This window comes from Doryrhamphus excisus, linkage group LG22, assembly GCF_037039965.1.
Source record: "Doryrhamphus excisus strain RoL-2023G ecotype Guam linkage group LG22, RoL_Dexc_Guam_v1.1, whole genome shotgun sequence".
NCBI classification, from domain to species: domain Eukaryota; kingdom Metazoa; phylum Chordata; class Actinopteri; order Syngnathiformes; family Syngnathidae; genus Doryrhamphus; species Doryrhamphus excisus.
In genome coordinates, this window is record NC_136378.1 from 11023449 (window position 1) to 11041153 (window position 17705).

At 41.1% G+C, this 17705-nt stretch overlaps 1 protein-coding gene across 16 annotated transcripts in view; it reads left to right on the plus strand.

Annotated features, from left to right (window-relative positions):
- The window catches only part of tenm2a (teneurin transmembrane protein 2a), a 186028-nt gene that overhangs the window by 72503 nt on the left and 95820 nt on the right, over positions 1–17705 (plus strand). For 2 of the 16 annotated variants that reach the window (XM_058063596.2, XM_058063597.2), the window contains exon 1: positions 10961–12091. The exons of the other annotated variants lie outside the window; for them this stretch is intronic. In XM_058063596.2, the coding sequence (XP_057919579.2) occupies positions 12040–12091 (52 nt within the window). In that variant the 5' untranslated portion in view covers positions 10961–12039. Of the gene's footprint in view, positions 1–10960; positions 12092–17705 lie in introns of those variants that run through there. 16 annotated transcript variants of the gene reach the window in all.

Consider the following 17705-nt stretch of genomic DNA (forward strand, 5'->3'; position numbering starts at 1 on the left):
AGTGAACTCTCCATGGCAACAAGTGGACATGCACATTTCTGATTTGCCCTGGAGTTTAAACGAGTGGTTGGCATGCCACCATTTTTGTTTTCATGCAACATTTTACCAACACTGTTACCCATCTCTGACACTGTTGTACATGACGATTTGTACCACAGAGACATCTCCCTTCCTTCACATTTGCTGTCAAGTATTCTTGAGAACCCCTCTTCAAGTAATTTCGCATACACTACAGTAGCGTGTTTTAATGTAGACCAAACCTGCTAAGTATCTTCTTGCTTACTATAAGTACCAACCTCTTTATTTTAATGGATTGTGTCAAAGATTGTAATTATGTGTAATTTTATTATTTCCTTGCAAATGTCAACATGTTTTGCTGTCTAAAGTTAGCAATCAGCTTCAGTCAATGTCTTAAGTGTGATTTGTCATACTCAATACCGTATAAGAGATGAGGTTATAAATCTATACATGTCATATCATTCAAAACTGAAATACAGAAATCCCTCGTTTATCACGGTTAGTTGGCTCCACACCGAACCGATAAGTGAATGTTTCTGAAGTATCGTGCTTTACTTGGAAAATACAAGTTTTTGTAGTAAGAGAATGGAGAACCTCTTTAAAACCTTCTTATTTTTTACATTCTTAGATTAGACCCCTCTAGACATGACATAACACCCTTATAGTCACCTTCACACCTTTATCCAATATAGCAGACATAATAACAGAAAATAAAGCATATTAGAATTAACATAAACTCACACGTTAGCATTGGAAGAATACTTTCTGGACAGCGTACTGGCTATTGTCACATCAGTGCAATATTATGACACCTAGTGACCAGTATAGAATACTACATTACAATTCAGTCATTTGAGGTAATGGTGGCCATTGTAAATGCCGCATGAATGTGTGAACTGTGAATAGTTTTTTATAACTAACCATTTATTTTAATGATTTTATTATTTTCCTCACTTTCTTTTCTATTGAATATATTTGTTATATGATTTTGTCCTCCTTTTTTTCTGTTGTTGTATATTAGCTTGGACATTGCACATCAACCCCCGACAATGACAGTTTCCAATGTAGTGGTGTGCAGCAGTAGATGATAATTGTGTCAGTATCCATATAATTGGCTGATTAAATTAGGAGTTGCATGTGTGAGACCTCAGCCACCTATGAAGGTATTTTACCCGGGCACACCTTCTCTCTGTCTCTCACGAACCCATTTTGTCGCTTATCGACACGTTGTGGTCATAAATACATGCACAGACACACACACACACACACACACACACACACATCATTTCACAATTAGCCCTGAGTGTGCTTGACTCTGTGTGTTAAGGACCTATCTGGTGCTGTGGGATGAGAGCGGTATGAAAATTGAGAGATTACTCACGCTTCCCAGTCCACCCACACACCTGTGTCCACGTTCACCCCTTTCTCTCATTTGTCATGCGGTTAACAACAAAATCCTATTTTGTCTTCCCAGTCCCACACATTGAAGCACAAGTTGTGAGTGGAACTAGATCTGTGGCTGTGTCTCATAGCCGAGTCATTGCCTCCTCCAGCGCACACACACTTGCACACGTTCGCTTTGCAGAGGCCATGTGTTAGGATGATGATAGAGGGCTTCAAAGACACTCTGCAGAAACTGATCTTCCACATTAAACGTCTCAGAGGTGAATCTCACTTCCGCGCACGTTTCCTGTCTCTGACACACACACTTTATGTGACTATCTGCCAAACCCCAAAATTTGGTAAAAACAACACACATGCCATGAAGAGGTGCATTTTACCCATCACTTAGTGAAGTACCCCTTCACCATGCAGGGGGTTTATGCTCAAACATAAACAGAAATGACAAAAATGGTCAGGAATTCAGACAGCAATACAAAATTATCTATTTTTGACACACGGCATGAGATTGATGTTCTCCTTCGATTTTGGAACATTTGCAATTTATTATTATTATTATTACGTCACAAAAGTTCCTTGCAAAATCATTTGATCCAGAAGCCGGTGGCAACAATTTAGATCATAGCTAACTTAGCATCTACCGAACATGGACACATATTGGCGTGGACACCTACAAGGAACAACCACTAAACACTGATACATAGTTGCTTGATCCACTACTAGCAATGTGTGTACAACAAACATTTAGCAATTTCTACTCAATCATGACAATCATCACTTGGCCTGGGTTAATTCCGTGCCGTGGAGACTGGCACATGCGCAGAACGCCGGCTACGCTCAAGTAGCACAGAGAAAACGAGTTTCCAATCGCAGAATCTTGGTATGCAAATCTGACTTTTAAAAAGCCAAACACAATCTGATTAGGGTGTTTACATGTTGATAAAGTCATAAACAGGATTTTAAACAGTGGTACATGTCTGTTGTACAATCTACCTGTTTCATCACGTATTTATAATTTTTTACTACTTAAGGTGTATGAAGTGTTTTCTGAGAAAAAAATATCTGTAAAATCTGTACATTTATAAGTACTGTCCATCAAATGTTTTGATATTGAATAATTTTGAGTGGAGCAATTTAACATTTGTCTTTACTTCACTGCAAAGATTGAAGCTCTCTTTTACCTGTGATGAATGAATAAAGATAAATCTATGTGGACTAAGCTGACAGACACGTAAATGGCACCTAAAAATGATTGATGTGATGAAAAAAAATTGATCTAGTCTTCTTGACCTTGTAAAAGGTGCCATTTGAGCCTCAGGTAGATTGCATTTTGTGGCATTTGACTTTTTGGGAAAGTTTCTTGCAGCTTTTTTGTTCCACCGTGCATATGTGTTGAGGAGGTTGATAGCATCAATGTCATCACTTGGCCGCACACCGCGTGTAACCCACCTCCAGATTTGTGCACACATACTTCTTTTTTGCTTTCACCTCGTCATTCGTCTGACTTAGAATTCAGTATCGATTCAGACAGGAGCTGCTCAGTGTGGGGGTCATCAAGTTGACGACTTTAATGCTGTTTGTGTGCTTGTTTTGTATGTGTTTGCGTGTTTGTAATGTAAACGCCCTGCTCTCTTGAGAAAGCTGCTCGTCCCCTCTGCCCTTCAAAGTCATTTGGAATTCATACGGAAGCATGACCCTGACAGATGTTTCTTTTTCTTCTCCAGAGAGCAGCAGAGGAAAGGGGAAATTGGGGTGTCGTTAATAAATGACAAATATGAAAAGAGGGCATATGGATATTGGAAGTCAGACACTGAAAGACAAAATAAAAGAGGACCGTTTTCAATTACTCTTTTTCTGCTGTTCGTCTTTAAATGTTTGACAAATACAGAACAAAATGAATACTGAAGAGCTTCTTAAAATATTTGAATAAATGTTGTGGCAAAAGATGCAATATGAGTAATAGACTTCCATATTACGTGTATTATCCTTCATACCAGCGATGCCATAGTTTATAATCATGCTGCAATCTTCTGGTTGCACTGTTCTCACAAGACAGATTTTCTCCAAATGAAAAATCGTTTCTACCAAAATTTCTACCACAATGTGACAAGGAAAAGTTGAACATTATTACTAGTGATGGGAAGCACAATCCTTTTTACTGAGTCATTTTCTTATGAGTTACTCACTGTAGTGAAAGGGGTACTTGATTTACTCGTTACATAGAGCTAACATTGTCATCCACTAGGCAATGTTCTGAACATTTTCGACCTAAACTAAAAAAATATGCTAACCGGGGCATGCATTAATCAAGGTTCCATTGTATTACATCAGCCAAATATTTGTATTATTGTTTTGTGTACTGCACACAATGTTGTTTAGCTCGTGACTATATGTTTTTTTTCCACAAAAAATGTCAGTGTGTTTGTTTTACTTTGCATATTATGAATGACAAGCAGAATAAAAATGTTTGGATGCAATGATGTTGTTTGCATTTGATGGTGATGTAAGGCATTGGAGCGAGGAAGGAAAACAGCAGAGGGCAACACCTAAGAGAGGAGGGCGGCATGAGAGTCATAGGTGAGAGGAATGCAGGAGGAGAGGAATGAGTGGGGAGAAGCAGCCTGTGATTGGATAAATGGGCAGACAGGAACACTGTCAAGGGAAAGGTGCAATCCTATTTTTACCCTTCTCCTTTTGGGAGCCCCTATTCTCCTCATGTATCTATCATAATGACAGAAACCCCCAAACTCACCTGCGTCCCCTTTTCCGCCCCTCTCACTTTATCTCCTTCCCTGCAGCTTTAGTTTAGCCCACATTTTGTTTAGTGTTTTTTATTTATTTCATGTTTTATTGAATGCAAGCCTGTCTAATGGGAATGAATTATCGCTGGGTGATCTACAAGGCTCACACATTGAAATTGCTTATCGACTAAAGATAACTATTTGGAGCATGCACAATTCATTCAGACAATGAGTGCACACAAATTTGCACTCCCGGTGCGTACAGTCCTCCTCTCCACAGCTGAATTCTCTTTTCACAAGTTGTGTGTTGGTCTTGTGTGTTCTAAAACAGTTACTTTGACCACAGTTGGTGAAACAAATGCTTTGTAATCTGCTCTGAATTTACACACACTTACTGTACTTCGATCTCCTGATAATACATACAACAGCACCAAAGCAGATTACATGTTCAAGTGTTGAAATCTTGTGTAGCCCGTATACAAAACTTTTTTCTTGCACTTTGAATTATTATTATGCATGCTTTCATGTGGAGAGGTGAGCCACACAGGCGTTTTATTTGGTTGTGCTGTGCTGTTTACTTAGCCATGACAGGTTTGTTGCAGCAGTGCTTGTGTGTACACTCTTTGTTGCAGTCTGATTAAAATCCCTATAGAGAGATTTATCATCTTTAGAGGGCAGAAAATACAAAATTACAAGCACATCAATTCTTCTGTTTGATCTTGTTCTCTGTGTCTCAGGCTTCTTTATCCTGCGAATCCATGCCTTTATTTACTCATCTCTCCCCAGGCCCACCATTTCTGTGATGTTGGGGGGTCATTTGTCTCCATGTTATAGCTGTCCTATTGCCTGCTTGTCCTGTGTGACTCCTTCAAACTCTGCTTCTCATTATCAGCCCAATGCTTCCACTTCGAAATGGTATTTGTGGGATTCGTTTTTTTTTCCGTGCTTTGGTGCTTACTGTGCATTTCCCTTCAAGGACATTTTGAGTTATTTTGTAATTGTTAGTGCATGTCAGATGGTCCTGTGTCTGTGTTTTTTTTTAATCTTAATACAAAGACATATACATTCATATCATATACATATATGCATGCACATTATCCCTCCATTTTCTATGGTGCTTATCCTCACAAGGGTCGTGGGGGTATGCTGGAGCCTATCCCCGCTGTCTTTGGGCGAGAGGCGGGCTACACCCTGGACTGGTCGCCAGCCAATCACAGGGCACATATAGGCAAACAACCATTCACACTCTATGGACAATTTGGAGTCACCAATTCACACACCAACATGGATGTTTTTGGAATGTGGGGGGAAACCAGAGTATCTGGGGAAAACCCACGTACGGGGAGAGCATGCAAACTCCACACCGAGATATTTCCCGGCCCCCTGACTTTGTGGCCTACATGCTAACCACTCGTCCACCGTGCGGCCATGTTCATATTTATTTGTATCAAAATCGGTTGAGATTTTGCAATGGAAAAGTGGGCGAGTTTTTGTGTCTGGGATGAGACAGTTTCACCATGATTCTGGTCTTGGCAAAGAAATGCTATCTTTACACGTTTGAAGGGAATTGATTAGCAATTGGGGACAGCAGTGGCTTGAAAAGACCATGCTTGTAATTATCTAACATTTCAACTCAGCTATTCAGGATTCTTGTGTTAGATGCTTCTTTTTCTTTCCATTATATATATTTTTAAACCACTAAGGTTATTACTTTGTCAAAGGAAGACAAGTGTTGATGCGTTCATGGAGGTATATGAAAGAAAAGTACAAACGTGAGTGGAGGAGACCTGAAAATCACATACTGAGTTGAACACTTATCGTGTCAAATGAGCAGGGTCCAAGTGAATGAATGAGAACTGCAAACAATACAACTAGAAAAAAAACCTATTTGGTTTGCTGTACAATGGCCCTCATACCCTCATACATATATACAATATACGTATATACATTTTTTGATTATTTGATGTGTTACTCTAATGTGACATTCGTTAGTCACAAAAAAAGTAAATAAATTGAATACTGATGGCGTACCAAAAAATAAAGCAGGAGACCTTGCTTCATTAAAAAGTTAAAAAGTTGTATTTAATTACACTGCATATGCAGCAGTCTGATCTAGTTTAACCATTCCAAAGGGAGTTGTGCTTGAACAATGATGTAAATAACAAACCACACAGACCCCTGCTAGCCAAATCGGTGCATTGGCGTGTCTCGATGCTTCACAAAGAGCAAGAGAAAGTCCTAACCTTCTCTCACTCTTTGGTACCTTGCCAAATCCCTTATTGTAGCATCTGAGTCTGTTTTTTCACTCGTTTCAAACAGTAAAATGACTGTGATGACTGTAAGTATTCTCTTTTTTTGTATTTGGACTTGTACTTTGGTGTGGTGCAGTTAAAAAAAAAAAGCAAAAATGTGAATTTCTGAACCGCATCAATACTTAGACGACGCACTCAACCTCCCACTCCTCAAAATCCAGCTTCAGTCCCCCTTTTTGCTTTTTAAATTAGGTATTACACACATCCTCCACTGCTCCCACAGTTCAGCCATCCATGCATTTAGCTCAGAGAACCCAAAGATTTCAATGATACCAGCCTGGCACAGAATTATTCCCACAATCAGCTGCTTGGAACATGTAGCTGCATCAATATGCCGCATACTGCATACTTTAACAAAAAATATTCCACCATCAATATATATCGAAGAGAAAATAATGTCTCCCCCTTTTTGTCTCGTATACTCTCCCATCAGGTGAATGTGCCAATCTTTGTTTTCAATGTAGTTAAATTCAACAGTGTGAGAATGCTCCAATGTCCCGTTTGGGATAGAAAACATCTGGTAAATGGTCACATTTTGCTTTCAAAGCTGATCAAGGCTATACCTGACGTGTGCCTCAGCCTACGTGTGTATATGTGTGTGTGTGCGCAAACCTTGGCACGCCCCTGCCCCCCAGTGCGCCTCCCAAAGTCCTGTCTCTGAAGAGCTATGACCATTAAGCAGCTGTTCACTGCTAAAGCTGCACACACACACAAAAATGAGAGAACAGGGAGAATGCAAATGAGTCTTAGTATGCGCCAAAACTTCTCCGGAGGGATACACTGCTTGGGTCCGAAGCATGGAGAATTGAATATCTGTTATGGCATGTGCACTGCTGTTGCAGCTAGGTCAGAATTCCTATAATTTAGAGCGGAGAAGCTCCTCCGGAGTATCAATTGGGATCTTCTGGTAAATACATTTTCTTTGGAAGTGAAAAGCAGAGGCAAGCATCTAATGCATCGTTTATATATTCGTATCAACTCTTCTGAAGCATGTTTGATAACTCTCTTATCATAATATACAACAATTTTGCACACATATTTTTACTGACGGTGTGGACGATACTCTTTTTCTGTAGTTGTCCATGGTTACTAGACCCAGTCTTGAAGGTCAGAGGAGGACAAGCAGTTATTGTTTTTTCCCGTCTTTCAAAAGCAAGCAATTTCTCTGTTGATAAACAGAGGTTTTTATTATATGGGTCGAGTCTATAAAATCAATCACTAAACAACTATTTCAGAGGGGGAAAAGTGTGTGTTATTTGGAGAGTGTGGTTTTCAAGCTCAATTGTGTTGGGCTGATCTGAATTAATTCAGTGTTTCTCTCTCCTCGCAGAAATGTGATTATTATACGGAGTCAGCTTGCTGGTAATGAGAATATATGGTGAAATGTATGAAACTATTGAGGTTATTCTTTTCAGCGCCCTAGTTTGTTTTTCCTCAACTCAGGCTTTATATAAAGCCAACATCAGTCATCCTTTGCCATTCTGGTGAAACAAGTATGTGATTTTTGTGTTATTTTAATGCATGCATACGGGGCTTGTGGGTGTAGTGCTTGTGCCCCCTCCCTAATCAGAGCTTAACCTTATTAATCACATGAGTGTGCTGAGGGTGGCCCTGGTGACACTCTCACACAGGCTTGTATAGACACTCACGGGCATGCACAGGCAGAGGCATGTCACTCTGTTATTAGTTAATAGCTCATTAGCACAAGGTGATTAATTACTTTGGCTGGGGTGTGGGGAGGATGAAGCAGGGAAGGAAAAGGACTTTGTAGACAACCAGGGAGAAAAGTTCTGAAGGGTGGCGGTGGCTTCCTCTACAATGCTTTCACCTCTATTGATTGTGCATTTTGAACACCACTGTACGGGCCGTGCAAGAGTGTGTGTATGTGTGTGTGTTCTTTAGATACATAGGAGGAGGCATTTTGCTTTGCTGTGTTTATTCCTCTCTCACGGGGATCAGCTGTAAAGGTTAACTAGTCTTTTCTTAAGCTTTCAGCCTCATGACAAATGACCATGTTCAACCCAGGGGGGCACCTTACAGCACACCTTCCCTTTTCCTATCCCTCCCTCACTCGCTCGCTCTTCTCCTCCATGTTTCATTTCAGGAGGCAGGTGAAGAGAAATAAGAGAGCTGAGAGGACGAGGGGAAAGAGAAAATCATATAATATAAAGTGTCATATTATATACTGTATGCATATGTGAATATATATGAGGGTTGTCAAAGTTAGCATGTTAATGACGCATTAACTGAAGTTTCTTGTTAATGTTTTTGATGCACGATTAACGTGTGCTCCTCCTGTTTGACCCTCGGCCAAAACTGTAGTTGAGTATTTTGATTGGTAAAGTTACCTTTGGCTCTTGCAGCAAGACCAAAGTTATTTGTATCTACTGACGCTGAGTTTGAATTATCACAGAAAACATCGCCTGCTTAATACAGCGGTACCTTGGCATAAGAGTTTTCCAACTATGTGTCCCACATAGCATCAGCATTTGAGCAAATATAAGCTGCAAGAAAAAAGGTGGAAAATACATCAAAATACATCCAAAATGAACGGTAAATGGTGCTTTCACACAAAGTAGGACAAATCGCTGATCACATTAAACATTCAACAGCTGGGGAATTCCAACTAATAGTTGTAATATTGTAATATCAATATTGTAATCAAATAAAATTCCCTGTAATATAATAATTATATATATTTATTTATATTGGTTCCACGCTTATTCTAAAAATAAAATGTGTTATTCATGTTCTATATTATTATTCTATATTATATTGCACTAATTTGGTGATAGATACTTACGCACAAAAAACATACCTAAACTGGGCCAAAAATCAAGGTACCTGTTGGTTACCAGCACTATTGCATCCCTAATGCGTACAGAAACACGGTACCATAATGGCACCGTTGCCACACATGAACCCTCCTAATCAGACTGAAAAAAAACATCATGTTAACAACTTGATCAATCGATTTGCAACTCTTGCATGTCGGATAAACTAGGAAACAGTTACAGTTGACAGCAGTCTAACATCGCCAGAATTGTGTGTCAGTAATCAATTTCTGCACAACTTGTGCAGAACCCTACTTTTACAGCATCCATAAGTGGGATCTTATACACATTGACAACATTTATAAATTCTATGTGATAAAATAATGGAATAATAATCGAATATAATAGTATAATATCCATGCATCATATATTATTGTGCACTATAATATAATGTTTGTATAATAATAGCATCATAATATGATATATTGCATTTTTCATGAAAAATGTGATGTGGGACATAATGTATAAGAACCATTCGCTTTAAGTGCAAAAGGTTGAACAAAAGTAGGTGTGGGGGGGCTTAATTGTAGTTTACATGGCAACGAGCATACATAGAAGGTTATGTGCTGGTAGAATGATGCTTGATGGCAATGATGAATACGCTGCTAGAAAAAGGAATTCTATCACTCTGCATTCACATGCATGCACTTATGCAGGGCTCATGAGAGTGGATGTGCACATGTGTGTATGATAGAGTATTACAAGGTGTTGTCAAGAAAGCAATTTGTTTCTGTCTCGGATGAGTTTTTCATCATGACAAATTGATGTAAACCTCATCTAAAAATCCAGCACCTTCCCCTATGCCCCCACCGTGTCTACCTGGGTGCCACTTTATTAGGATGAAGTCATACCTGCAGCCCCCCCAACACACACACACACACACACCTTCTGCACCCCGCCAGTGGCCCCGCCTCTGCTGTAAATCTAGTCTCGACACCTGTGTATGCAAGTGTGTATATCAAAAGGGAAGAACTGGATGTGTGCACAGCAGTCCTGATCCCCGCATATGTATGGGTGAACATGCACGTACGTGCTGACACATACAAGCCACCTATACGCACGGCAGGGTGCTGCAGAGGATGATGTCTGACGATGGCACATGAAGAGGTTGAAAATGAGGCTAACAATGGTCCTCAGCAGCCGTGGCACAGAGGCTGGTGTTGGACTCTTTCAACTTTTCACATTGCTCTCACACACGCACACACTTTTACTTGGATGAGTTATTCCTCATATATAGACTTGCTGCTCAAAGTGGGTGACTATTGTTCTCTCTGTCTTCAATCACTGTCCTCATAAAGGTCTGTGTCATTCTTCTTCATACTCATGGTTCATTATCCACAAAGCACTGACAAACTGACATGCACTGTAGTATGTGCTATTTTGGGTTTTGCAGAGGATTATGCAAGTTAGCCTGAATGCATAATGTCTGAATAAGTGTTGAGTCAGATGTAATGCTCAATATGTTATTACATTACATTTGATTATAATTATGATAACGAGCAAGAGGTTACAAGAGCATGTTGGTTGAAATGGAGCAATGTGTCTGCCCTCTGCTGGGCAGCACGAAGACCTCCACATAGTGGTACCATGAAGTGGTACGTCCTAAAACTGTTAAGGTCATATTAAATTGCGATGATGTTTGTTTGTTTGTTTTTTTATGTTTTTCTAGTGGTTGCTTTGTCTGACACTTTGTGTTTTGGATGTGGGTACATCCTGCCAAGTGAAATCAGAAATAATTCTGGATTTATCTCAGCAAAGTCCTCTGCCCTCCTACCTGTTTGATGGTTTTGTTTCCTTGATGTCTCAACAGGATTGATCTTCTCCTTCTGCCACGTTTTCTGCCACGTCAATTTTGCTTAGCCTTTTATGGTATGACTTATGTCATCCATTTAATTCACCCATATCCTCATAATCACCTCATCCTCACCCTTCTCCAAAAGACTACATTCCTCTATTGTTTTGGTGTCTCATCCCTAACTCCATCCATTCGGCTCACTCGTTGGCTCTCACAATCATGCTTCCTCCCTCTGCATCTCACTACATCGGAGAGAAAGGAAGAGAGAGAGAGAGAGTGTGGGAGAGAGGGAGGTGGGAGTCTGTGTGGGATGAGTCTGCTCTCAGTCTCAGCCGTGGCCAGATGGAGGATGGAACCACAGCCACATCTCTTCTTTTCTTCTGCTTCGCCTGCCACTGCTATCTCTTTTTCACTCCCAGTGTCTCCTCATGCATCCAGTCCCCCCATGCCTGCCTTGACCTTGGTGTGTGTGAGGGATTGAGCATAAGACGGAGTAAGGACAAGGAGTAAAGGGGGTAGACAAAAAGACTGGGATGGCAGCACAGAGCTCCGTGCTCATCGTTTTTGCCTGAAGCGTGTTGGTGTGCGGCGTCTGTCTCTGCAGTGCAACAGCTACACGTGTGCTTTAGTGTCTCGGTCCACACTGCTTGAGTGTGTGCTTATTGAGAGATCCTCTTCCATATCACACGTTTCGGCACTCAGCAAGTGGACTGTACTTCTCAAAGCTTGGCTTGAAACCGACAAAGAAGAAAGACAATAGAAGAACTGCTAAAGGACAGACTGTCTTCAGGAGGAACTTTGACAGTGCAGGAAAACAGGGTACAACAAACACCGAGAAAGAGGAAAAGGGCGCTCCAAAGGGAGCAGAGAGCAGAGAAGTGGAGGAAAGGACATAAGGGTACAGAGGGTTAATCAGAAAGCGATACAAGTGCAGAGCGATGCATCACTCAGGCAACACAGGAAGAACAAAGACCCTCTCTCACGAGACAGGTAAGATCCACAGACACTTGTCACTATACAGTAGTCTCATGCTATTGTGCTGTGGGGTCTCAGGAACAATGGAGCATGGATGTCACTTGACCAATGTGCTGCTGTGCAAACCTCAAGTCATCTCAACTGGGATGAACTATTGCTTCCCTGTTTGAGTGTGTGAGTGTGCATTATGTGTGTGTGTGCTACATGGCGGGGATCAAACGGCATACATTAGAACTGAACTTGGCTTTGATGTGCGCTCTAAGTTCTGATTGACATCTGTGAATGTCAGTGTGTGTGTGTGTGTGTATCTGTGGTCAATAATTTGAAGTCGTCTGTGGGTTGTGTGTGTGTGCGTGCACTTTTGTGCCCCCCAGCTTTCTGGTGATCACCTTCAAGTTGGTGGTAATTATAGTGAGTGACAAGTAGCTGATGGCAAGAAAAGCATGGCGCTGCTTTCACATGAATGTATAATGCATGCATGTGTGAACCTCAATATATGCAAGGTTACTTATTTTAATTTGCCTTTTTTTAATTCAAGACCACTAAAATAAAATGTGGATTTCTTTGAAAAACTGCAAGTGACTCCTGGGTGCAAAGTCTGGGCGCAGGTAACCTTTGGTGTCTGTGTGGGTATTTTTGTTCCGAATGGTGATCAACTGCATTGTTTGCTGCATTGTGAGCTGAACTGAACTCTTCTGAATAATCAAATGATTGTCTCGGACACTTACAGCATGGCACAGACCCTCTCAGCAGCTCTAACACATCTGCCTGCTTCCTATCCGGCAAACATTATGAATAAAAGCCTCTCTCACATACACATAATTGATAAATGTGCCTTTATAATTGTCTCTCCAACAGGACATGATTGGCATGGTAGACCAAGGAATTAGCCTGTGGTTTCCATAGTGACTAATTAGGCGGGTTCTGACTGGGCACTCTGTGAAGACAGACGACTGATCAGTGGTTCACTTCCTGATTTGCTGAGTGGGTGGTCCTCATGGCTCACAAGATGCCCCCGTCTACACCGGTTACCTCACACATATCCAAATGTCACCAATGTATTAGGTAAATTAAATTACGCTCATGCTCCCGTTTAAATTTAGTGTAAATCAAGACAGATGGATAGACCACCCCTGTTCATGATGATAAACAAATCAGACATGTATGCTACTGAAGCTGGATGAGTAGATGTGTGCGGGCCACGAGAGAGAGAAATAGGTGTGATTGGGTCCATCTGTGACAGGAAAAAAAGGAAAGAAAGAGTGTGTGTGACACAGACGGCGCTCCATCTGCGGACACCTGCCCTTCCTCCAGGTTACCATCCCCTTGTTGCCAGACAAGGCCAACAAGATCTGTGCATGATGCCTAGGTGTGTGTTTGTGTGTGTTTGTGTGTGTTTGCAGAGAATGCATGGGGTTTAATTTGGCTTGAACTTAAACATTAGCGTTGTCGTTTTACTTTGGCATAAAAGTGCTTCAGTTTATTACTGCAGTTTAAACAATTAAAATGTGGTACTTCATTTGGAATCCCATTTAAAGTAGTAATTCAGTAAACAAATTGCTAGACCTCCACATTAAAAAAAAAAAAATCAAATTGATGATAGGAGGCAGAGGACTTCCATCCAGTTGTCCACCCTGCCCTTTCCTCTCTCTCAGCCAGGCACCAGCTCCACCTAATGGCTTCTGAAGGTATTGTGACTATACGCGCACACACATCCGGTATGTGTGTGTGTGTGTCTGAGACACTTGTTTGAAGTAAATCATGCCGACACAATGTGTTTTTTAACAATATCATACAGGTCAGTTGCCACTAAGATAATGTATGTACTTTTTGAAAAATCATGCGTCTATCAGGGAACACCCGCTTGGATGGAGAGCAAAGTAATGCTCAAGGGTAGGAAACACACAGTAGCAAAAAAAAAAAAAACTGGAAGGCGCGGATGTCGCAGCTAACCAAATAAGCATTTGCAGAGCCAATAAAGTTTTCTGTTCCAAGGCGAGACACACATAGGCCTAAACACACACAAGCACAGTATCATGATGGGGCCATGAGTCGTTAAAAGGTGAAGCTGACTCGAAAGTGAGCAGCCACAGTCATCGGCAAAGGCCACTCTCTTGTACTCTTCTCTCTTTGCCTCTCTTTACTCCGTCCATCTGTCTCTGTCTGCTCCACTCCCTCTCCGTCTGTGTTTCTACCTACTTTGGCCTCTTTAGTGACTCGGCTTTCCTTTCCACCAAATGCTCTTCTCCGTCTTCCTCCATCCCAGCTTATTATTTTCTTTTTAATTTAACTTTCTTTACTGCATTTTACTTGAGGAAAATTAGCACCGCACCCCCACCGCCCATCCCTATGCTTTCACTTGAGCTGACGTGTGAGGTTGATTCGTCCTCAATCACAGTGAAAGCATTTGTTCCTCTCCACCGCTGGAGATAGATTATGTATTTCACTCCTTTTCCTCTTGTTGGCTTTTTTTTCCACCCCTTTCATCACACATTTTGTCCTCCCCACTCAAGGTCAACTGGAAGATTGCTTTCAGCCCCCTGTGTCCTTCCGAGACGCACCACACTTTATTGTGTGCAGGCCTATCAGCACCTATGCGTTTGTCTACTATACATACAACCTGACAGCTGTGTGTGTGTGTGTGTGTGTGTGTGTGTGTGTGTGTGTGGGTGTAGGCGCGTGCACGGTTGAAATCTTCATCATCATTTTTGCATGTCCAATCTGTCTGGTCTCTGATCGTGTGAGCATGTGGGAGGTTTTGCATCATGCTGATGAAAATGCAGTCATCCAGCAAATAAAAATGGCATTGATACGGTGAACACTGTTTGCATTAAAACAGCGTACTCACTTAACTCCATTATGGTCAGCCGTTATGTAGAATGCTGCATATTGTCTCCTCATATGCTCCTGTGATGCAGTTTCCATAGTTTAATGTCTTTATTCTATCAGTGTGTGTGTGTGTTTGTGTTGTCCTATGGACGTGTGGTGGTTTTAATTTTCACAGTGGTGATTTGGGTGAGTAAAGGACTGGCAGACAAACTGATTTTTCTCAGTGTGTGTGTCTGTGTGTGTGTGTGTGTGTGTGTGTCCAGCGAGGTGGCCGATTTCATGCTTCACCACGCTGGCTGTTCATCCATGTGTGCCATCTGCATGTGGTGCCGCCATGTGTGTCACCTATCCCCTAACACATCCCACTCCCCCCATGCCTTGAAGCACCCCTCCATCAGTGACTGACACCATCTAATCATTTTCTTCACTCTCAACATGTGAATGCGAAGAGTCAAGCATTCACACTGTTACTAAAAAGCTACTAAAAAGCTCAACACTCAACATTTTAACAGCAGGTAATGGCCCTGCCATTTCTCAGTGCATTCAAACTCAGTCAGCTAATAAGCAACTCATTCTAGATTAGGATGAGTTTTTTTCAGCCAAGACACACATTTATGAAGAAGTGTTGTCCTTTTACAAAAGTTGACGAAAAAAAGACAAAAAAGCTGCAGCAATGATTTCGTGGCATCAGAAAATTACAAAGAATTTGATGTCATCCTTTTGCCACAAGAGGGCACAGTGCCAAGATATCAATGGATTGCTGAGCTGTGCCGGGTTAAATTTTGTAGTAAGAAAATTATCAGCACTCCTGTGAACATGAAATAATCCTTAGTTAAACTCAGGTGGGCAAATTTGTGTTGATGCATTATTAAAACACAGCAGAATAGCATTACAAAAAAATAATAATTGACGTTTCACACAAACCAGTGAATGATACACCCATAGGTATGTCTATTTGGAACCCGTGGCGTGGTGCTACCCCTTCAAACTCGATGCTAGCTTGACGTGGATGTTTTTGTCATATTTCAGATCATTTGAAATAAAGATGGCTGTTGCGATTGTGACATTACATTTACCTCCAGAGCTCGTCTTTTCAAATGTCATAGGTCACTATTGACAGAAGTTAACATGCTTAAATGCACAATGTAGTTTTAAGCCCTAAATATGCCTCACAAACTCATTACACACATTTAAAGTATGAAATGCATCGCAATAAAATAAATACAACTTTGGACAATAAAGCTGCAAATTTGTATTGGTGTCATGTTGTGCAGCACTTAAAGTTAGACACCTGCCACCACAACCCGTTTTTTTATGTTTACCGAGTAAAATAAGTGTGTGTTTATTTATATACTGTATGTATTGATTTTTTGAATCACACTACTAATATTGCGGATTCTTTTGTTACAATATGTGTTGTTGGAAATAGAATTAGAATTGAGGCATATTTCCCACAAATTTTAGGTTGCAATTTTGCTCAGCATTCCCACACAAAAGAGAATCACAATTTTCAAAACTCAGAGATCAGTTATTTTAAGTCATTCCGACTACTTTGCACTGCACAGTACACAGACACCAATCATTTTTGTTCTCCTTTCAATGCATTCAAAGCAGGAAACCATCATATCCTCAATCACAGTAACAGTAACATGCAGTCTTATCTCATTTGTTAGCCATGCAACACTAACACCCCAAGTGATCGATCTATGCTTCAGCTAACTGTGTGACGGATGAAAGTGTCACAGTTACAGTCATGCCCAAGTGACAAATTGATCCCAGTCTTTGTGTTGGAAAGGAGTTTCTGTCTTAGAAGTGCCATTGTTCATCTATGTAGACATATTATACCTTCCGGGTTAAGAAATGACAGCAGTGACTCATTGACTCATCACGACAATGTTTGTAAACTTGAAACACAACTAACCGTTGCACGTCCATTCTTCTTATTATCTAACATTCCCCTGCCATCATCGCCTTGCTGCTGCTTCTACCTTCACACCTTCTCAACACTTCCCTTCATCTTTAATATCCTTCTCCCTAAAGCACTGACTCCACACAGCTTCCTTAACTTTTCACCCCTTCTTTTGTTCTCTCTGTGGCATCTTCCCCCCTTCTCACTCTCACGAAGGCTCTCCTTCTTCGTGATTAACATTAAAAAGGAGGAGAGCATTCCTGTCCCCAGCCCCAGACTGAATCACTCCACGCCGCCAGCTAGTGGTTCCCTCGTTGGCTGTCACTGCACCACACATGTGAGACCGATTCTAAGAGACAGGCTGAGGACAGCGGCTCAGATGGTAGAGAGTTGCATCACGGCAGCGTTACAAAGCCGTTCTCCCCCTTGATGTTGCTACCTCAAGGTAGTTTGCTGTTTTACTTTTGAAGCCACAAAATAGGGCAAGAGGTTTTTTTTCCTTCCAAGAGCACACACACAGAGGAAACTTCAGGGGACATAGTCACAGCTACCGTATGTGGTTTGCTTTATTGTACCTAAAGCATTCCATCATCGCAGTTTTTAGAAACACACAGGCATTGCATATTACCAGGCCATGGCGGCTATGATATTATTTGATATCTGTTCCAAAACTGTACTTTTTAAATGATGCCGGTTCTTACATGATGCTTGATTTGGTACTTTATGACATTTTGTGACAACACAGTAGCAATTGAAATACTTGAATGATACATACGTATATATACCATATTTTTTGGACTATAAGTCGCTTGGGAGTGTAAGTCGCACAAGACCAAAAATGCATAATTAGGTATAAAAAAACATACCTAAGCCGCACTAGAGTATAAGTCG